The sequence below is a fragment of the Miscanthus floridulus genome, chromosome 17, assembly GCF_019320115.1.
Source record: "Miscanthus floridulus cultivar M001 chromosome 17, ASM1932011v1, whole genome shotgun sequence".
Classification (NCBI taxonomy): domain Eukaryota; kingdom Viridiplantae; phylum Streptophyta; class Magnoliopsida; order Poales; family Poaceae; genus Miscanthus; species Miscanthus floridulus.
In genome coordinates this window covers 8700145-8707411 of record NC_089596.1, presented here as the reverse complement: position 1 = coordinate 8707411, position 7267 = coordinate 8700145, and the positions used below count along the sequence as shown (strand labels likewise).

General features: G+C 52.5%; 1 protein-coding gene across 1 annotated transcript; it reads right to left on the bottom strand.

Moving 5' to 3' along the window:
- Nucleotides 1-213: 213 nt before the first annotated feature.
- On the bottom strand, nt 214-4326 carry LOC136515172 (uncharacterized). The gene is made up of 4 exons (XM_066508842.1): nt 4002-4326; nt 3101-3891; nt 2497-3014; nt 214-523 (listed from the first exon to the last, which is right to left on the bottom strand). Exons 1-4 carry the CDS (start codon nt 4324-4326, stop codon nt 214-216), a joined length of 1944 nt encoding a protein of 647 aa, XP_066364939.1.
- Nucleotides 4327-7267: the final 2941 nt, after the last annotated feature.

The window sequence follows — 7267 nt, the reverse complement described above, 5'->3', positions numbered from 1 at the left end:
TCTTGTTTTTTTTAAGATGTCACCGGAAGTGTGAGAGCTCCACCTGAATGGTTTTCCATTGATCCCGGCAAGCCGGTGGATTGAGGGTGCCTGAGCACCTACAGCGGTCCGAGGACTAAAGTCATTGTGATTACAACCAAAATAGAATGGGGAGAGTCTAATTCATTACAAACATTTGGCACCAAGTATCAACTATATGCCTATCTCGTTGGCTTAGCCGGCAGGCTTCTTTGCAGGCAGCAAGTAGGCGACGCAGGAAGGTTGCTGATGGCGGAAGACAACATCATGTCTATGATTCCAGATGTTCCAGCAACAAAGCAGCAGCATCGTGTTGAAGTGTTTATGAGGTATCGTCGTTGGAGGCCTGGGCATTTCCCAGAGTTTCTGAACTGATGGAAGCAGGTGGTTCCAGAACTCTTTAGCTACCGTGCAATGGAAGATTAGGTGGTCTGAAGTTTCCAGGTCTTGTCTGCAGAGCTCACAAATGTTGTCGTCGAAGACATGCTTGTTATATAAGTTGAGGCTTTTACATGTACCATTAAAAAAGTTTATAATTATGCAGAAGTCATTAAAAAAGTTGAGCTCACACGAGTGCCATCGTTCTGAACTTCTTTGCTCTCCAAGCCATTCCGTCGGTGTTCTATTTGTTTTTCACCGTTTGGCAACCCTTACTTGTGGGCTCGATCAGTGTAAACGTCCATAATACCCTTCTCTCGTCCTATCCTCTTGCTTCTTTCTCTCTGCCTAATGGGGTCAAGCTGTCAACGACCTGGCTCCACCTTCCTCCTGGCCACACGCCGTGCTGACGCCAGGGTGGAGCTCGCTTGTCCGCGCCCGCACCGCGGCGGAGCTCACTCACTCGCGCTCACGGGGGCCAGGCGGAGCTCCCCCGTACGCGCGCCCAAGGCGGCCGGGCAGAGCTCGCCTGCGCCCGCGCCCGTGGCGGCAGGGACGGAGCTGCCCTCCACGCGCAACCGTGGCGGCTGGAGCGGAGCTCCCCCTGCGCGCGCTCGCTACTGCCGGGCGGAGCTCGCCTACGCCCGCGCCCACAGCAGATGGGGCAGAGCTCCCCCGTGCGTGCTCACAGCGGCTGGGTGGAGCTCGCCTACGCCCACGCCCGCTCCCACGGTGACGGGGCAGAGCTCCCCGGAGCGCGCGCTCGCAGCGGCTGGGCGGAGCTCGCCCGCGCCCGTGCCCGCGGTGGGCGAGGCGGAGCTGCCCCCGCGCATGCGCCCACGTTGGTCCCCACTCCGGTGCTCCCCGCTACTCTTTTCCCGTCCGATGTCCGTGATTGGTGCGAGCAGCCTGACGACGGCGCACAGTGTGCTGTGCCGGTCCCGCAGCACGTCAGCCGCTGCCAAGCAGCACGCGCAGCGCGCGCTCGGCGACCGCCACGGCCTCGTCGGCCTTGCCGTTCAGCGAGGGTTGCCTTGGGCGTGAGGTCGGCCACAAGGTGCCGCCGTGAGCACCCGCATCTGTCTCTGTCTCTCTGTATGCGTGCGGGCAGGGGCGGGCTACTGGTACTTACAGATGGCTGGCCCTATGCTTCTCGAGGGATCGATCGATCGGTGCCCCCCGTGCGATGCGTGCATAGTAGATGGCTGGGCGGGAGGATGGAGAATGCCGGTGGGAGCACAGTGTGCACAGTAGTAGGCCCCTGTATCTTTTTTTTTTGAAATTAGGCCCCTGCATCTTTGCGGTGGTGCCGAAGGAAGACGCACATGCACACCACATGTTCTAGCAAATGCCTGATTCTCTTGTTTGAAAAGGATTGTTTGACATTTTTAAAATTATGCTTGCTAATACAAGGAGATGTCTGATGATATTGTTTTTGTTTTTCAATATTTAGTTTAACTTAATATTATTTTTGTTTTGATTTTAGTCCTCGAAAATATTGCTGTTGGAATATGTTGTGTAGCAAGATTTTCAAATTTATGATATTCAAAATAAAAAACATTACAAATAATTTAAATACCAATTAAATTAGTGCGGTTAAGAATGGTCAACGGCAATCAGTTTGGTGCCAAAACACTCCGCCAGGGAGTGGCATAGGGGGAAAACAGAACTTTATCTCGCTTCTATAGCATGAGGGCATTTAAGTTTTTTCATAGCTCCATTAGCCACTATTAGCAGTGAATGTGGACGGAATGACGTGTACGACAAAAAAAAAGTTCTGACCAATGATGTATAGGTACGTTCAAACTTTTAGTGGTCTATAGGTAATTACCATCTTTTATAATGGAATACAAGTAAAACCCTCGTATAAGTTAGCGCGGCCGGAGGTTACCGCGCACAAGCAACCAATCAAAGAAGCGTACCCTTGTAAGAGCCCTGCTTGTCCAGACAAAGTTGTAGATCCTACCACTGATACCCGAGTGGGTTGAAGCTCTGTAGATTGCACCTGTGTTAAGCTTGCTAGCGGCGGCAAACTTGCAAGTCCGCCTATCAGGCTGTCGTGATAGAGTGACAGAATCGAGCAACTGTTGGACCTCTGACTTTTCCTGCATGGCTGGTAAGGATAGCCTTGCTGTCAAGTTATGTGATATGCCCAGTTGTAAGATTTGCTGAACCGAAGCATCAGTGTTTGTGGAATGGCTGAGTAGGCATGGAAACTTTGCAGCAATGGTGAAGGCGCCGAGCCATGAGTCCCACCAGAAGGAGGTAGAAGCGCCGTCTCCCACCTGCACTCTGGTGATGCATCTGTAAGCAGGAAGTAGTGCCCGGAGCCCTTCCCAGTGGTTGCCATCAGCCGGACCCTTCAAGGTGATCATGTCAGTGGACCTTCTTGGCCAGGCTGCCCAAGCCGAGTCCTCCGGGTGATGCAGTTTCAGGAGGAGGCAAGCATTATGTGTGGACAGGTCCCGCACACCAAGACCTCCTTCACGCTTAGGCCTTTGAGCCACCTCCCAACTCACCAGACATTTGGCTCCATTTATTTTATCTGTGCCCGTCCAGAGAAACGCGCGTCGACGGCTGTCAATTGTTGATATAATTCCAGGCGGTAGCAGTAGAGCCTGCATCATGTAGTTGACTAGACCATTACAAGCCTTCCTTGGTGGTTTAGTAGAGATGCCTGCCAACTTGCTAAGCGGCGGTCCACCTTGCAGATTAGAGGGGCAAAAGCAGCAAGGTTGAGCTTGACATTGGACAGTGGCAGCCCCAGATACACCTGAGGGAATGTTGATTGTTGGCACTGGAGGATGCGGACAATCCGATTTAAGGTTGGGGTGGCCACATGCATTGGGACCAATGTTTTGGAGAAGTTGATCTTGAGACCAGTCGCCAATGCAAAGTCATGTAGAGCCTTCTTCAATCTGCGGATGTCGGCGACCTCGGCACGAACTAGGAGGAGAGTATCGTCAGCATATTGAAGGACCGGGCATGGGCCATCCAAAGTAGGGTGTCGAATGTCGGAGTTTGACTTGATCAGTTGCTGGAGGACGTCTGCAACCAGGAGTAACAGATATGGAGATAGAGCATCCCCTTGCCGCAGACCACGCTTGCATTTAATCCAGCTTCCTGGGCACCCGTTGACAAGAACAGCCGAGTGGGAGGTGTTCAGTAGGGTCCTCATCCATGCCAACCACTTGTTAGGAAATCCTCTCGCTAACAGAATTGTCAACAAGCTTTCCCAGCAAACGGAGTCAAAGGCCTTGGCGAAATCTAGTTTGATAACAGCAGTGGGAAGCTTCTTGCGGTGACAGTGTTGTACCAGCTCAGTGGCATAAACAAAGTTCTCGGAGATGGAGCGACCTCTGATGAATCCGGTCTGATCAATATCAATGAGCTTCTGAATCTGTTTCTGTAGCCTTGTAGTTAGGATTTTGGTGATGATTTTGACCGGGCAATTCTGTAGAGACACAGGTCTGAAATCTTTGGGAGCAGTGGCGCCTTCACATTTTGGGAGTAGGACAATATGAGCTCTGTTGATTCGGTTGAGATCGGCGACCCCATGCCGAAATGCCCAGAGCAACTGCATGACATCCTCCTTGACAACTGACCAAGCTGGTCCGGCCCAGGAGCACTGTTGTTGTTCATACGGAGCACAGCCTGCATTGCTTCGTCCTCACTGAACGCAGCCACCAGGTCAGATAGGTCATAATTTGGAGCTGGGTAAAGTGCAGCAACATCAAAATTCCAGATCGGTTGGTACTGCACTCCAAGAATCGCTTTGTAGTAGTCCGTTAAGGCTTGAGTCTTGGCTTCATGGCTGGTGAGCTGATTGTCATCCTCCGTAATAACAGAGATGTGGTTCCTTCTTCGGCGACAAGAGGCCCTGGCATGGAAGAACTTTGTGTTGGCATCTCCTTCATGCAGGTTTCTCATCTTCCCGCGTTGCTTCCAGTTTCTTCGAAGTAGTCAAATAGGGATATAATGAAGTGGCAACTGTGATACATGGGGGGGGGGGGGGGGGGGGGGGGGGGGGGTTGTCTCATCTTCCCGCGTTGTTTCCAGTTTCTTCGAAGTAGTCAAATAGGGATATAATGAAACAGCCAAGCCTTTGACGCTTGCCTTACAACGGGGGGGGGGGGGGGGGGGGGGTGGGTGGGGGGGGGGGGGGGTGGGGGGTGGGTGGGCAGGCTTACACAGCCAAACCTTTGACGCTTGCCTTATCGCCTTGACCTGAGCAAAGGGGGGGGGGGGGGGGGGGGGGCAAACCTTTGACGCTTGCCTTACCGCCTTGACCTGAGCAACCAGAACCCGAGGCTTACACTGCCAAACCTTTGACGCTTGCCTTACCGCCGTGATCTAAGCAACCAGAACCTGTGCCTTATCCCCGGAACGAGGGACAGAATGCCAAGCCGGGGTAACCGAGGGGAGGAAGGAGTGTTAGATAATCTTCTTGTATCCCTCGTGTGAATGCACAGTAGATGAAGGCGGGCGTCGTAAAAGGACTTTCTGCTGTTGCACTGTAGCGGCTACAGAGGCAGGCATCGAACGGCTCACCTGCCGCACTATAGCCACAGCAGGGGCATGCGCCAAAGTCAGCCCTGCTGTCACATCTAGTAACTGTAGCAGTACGACAGCTGTACTAGGACTAGATGGATAGAGTTGTATATATAATTTGCCACTGCAACTCGGTAAAGAGAGTTTAGTTTTGCCATCTCCTATACAGAGCTCCGGCCAACGCTGGTGCCTCTGTTGTGTGTGTATGCTCTGTTCTCCCTCTTTTTTTCTACCTCTAGCCATAGTGTGTGGTCGAACAACGTCTGTCGTGCTCGGCCGTGGTCGGCAAGACTGGTGAGTGGTCGACTCACCTGAGCCAGTGATCCTGTGTGGGCTAACAAGTGGTATCAGAGCCGTACAAGCACCGTCGCCGGACTAACCGCTGGCAATGACGGACGGTTCGAAGATGGGCGACAGCAGTGACACTGCTGTGGCTGCCCAGCCACGATAGGAGGTCGTTGTTCGCACGGTGTGGGAGGTCAGCGGCACCAGTTGGCCGATGCTGACTCGCACCAACTATGGAGAGTGGTCGGTGACCATGAAGGTCAAACTCTGAGCCCGACGGCTCTAGAATGCTGTCGATAAAGGCACCGACAATAAAGAAGATGACATGTCAGCGTTGGAGGCTATCCTCGCTGCTGTACCGGTGGAGTACAGGGAGCTGTTGGGGACGAAAAGCTCTGCTAAGGAGGCATGGGAGGCTATTGCGGCGATGCGCGTCGGTTTCGACCGCGCAAAGAAGGCGACAACCCAGCTTCTGAAGCAGGAGTACGCAAACCTCAAGTTCAAAAATGGTAAAACGGTGGAGGATTTCTCCCTCTGTCTGCAGACGCTCATCAGCAAGTTGAAGAGCCATGGCGTCTCCATCGATGAAGAAGAGGCGATCTCCAAGTACCTCCACTCTGTGCCAACAAAGTACATCCAGATCGCTCTCTCCATAGAGACGATGCTGGACTTGTCTACCCTCACCATTGAGGACGTGACAAGCCGTCTGTGAGCGGTTGACGAGCGCCTAGAACAGGTGACAGCAACGAAGGACAGCGACAACTGCTGCTGATAGAGGAGGAGTGGGCTACTCGGAGGAACTCCGGGGTAGCCTCCTCTAGCCATAGTAGAATGACAAGCGCCGCGGCAAGGCTTCTTTCGAGAAGAAGAAGCAAGTTGACCCCAACGCCTGCCGGTGCTGCAGGAAGACGGGCCATTGGGCACGGGAGTGCCCAAATCGCAAGTAGGACAACAAGGCTGGGGCTCAACTAGCGCAAGCTGATGATGATGATGTGGCCACTATCCTGATGGTGATGTTCTGTGCACTACACGACGTCGAGGCCGAGGAGAAGGGAGAGGTGACGACGGTGGAAGGACCTGGGAAGGCCCAAAAAGCTGTCAACCTCGATGAACTGCGCGCCCAAGTCCACCTCGGACGTGTGGGCGGCGAGCAGGAGCAGCGGTGGTATTTAGACTCTGGTGCCAGCAACCACGTGACGGGCTCCAAGGTATCCTTCTTTGAGCTCGACGACGATGTTACCGATACGGTAAAGTTTGGTGATGGCTCACGGGTGGCACCATCATTTTCAGGTGCCAGAACAGGGAGCACCGCAAGCTAACGGATGTATATTACATCCCATAGCTGCGTTTGAGAATCATCAGCATTGGTCAGCTGGATGAGCGCGGTAGCGAGGTACTGATCAAGGACGGAGTCCTTAGGATCAGGGACCAGGAGCAGCGACTTCTCGCAAGGTGAAGAGGTCCCTGAACCAGTTGTACCTGCTCGACCTAAAGGTAGAGCAGCCGGTGTGCCTGGCGACAAGGCATACTGAGGAACCGTGGCTGTGGCATGCATAGTTCGGACATCTCAGCTTCGACGCGCTTAGTCGGCTGAGGGCTACCCCACATCGAGCACGGAGGCGAGCTGTGTGACAGCTGCCTGACTAGTGTGACCAAACCGCCTAATCTAATACCTCCTAGGAGTGCTCGTCTTCCATTAGACACTAAGCACCCAAGGGAGAATGTCAAATTACTCTGTTCCGTCGGGCAGACCCTAGGGGAGAACCCAAAAATCCATATTTTTACATCAGGATCACAAATGAGAGAATAAAGCTTACAACATTCTCAATCATTTCTTACATCACTTTTAATACAACATCAGAGTATAATAGTTATTGTTATAACAGCGGAATGTAATCATATTATCAGAGTTATGAATAATTTAATTAAACAGCGGAATATAAAAATGTGATTAGAATTACAGCGAAAATAATTATCTAATTATGGCATGATGAAACATTGATATGTAAACTATGACAACAGATTATAAAACTTT

Coding starts and splice junctions, on each gene's coding strand:
- LOC136515172 (XM_066508842.1), bottom strand. CDS start 4,326: ATGAGAAACCTGCATGAAGGAGATGCCAACACAAAGTTCTTCCATGCC. Junction 3,892..4,001: donor TCCTGGGCCGGACCAGCTTG/GTCAGTTGTCAA, acceptor CAAAATGTGAAG/GCGCCACTGCTCCCAAAGAT. Junction 524..2,496: donor TTACCAGCCATGCAGGAAAA/GTCAGAGGTCCA, acceptor TACATGTAAAAG/CCTCAACTTATATAACAAGC.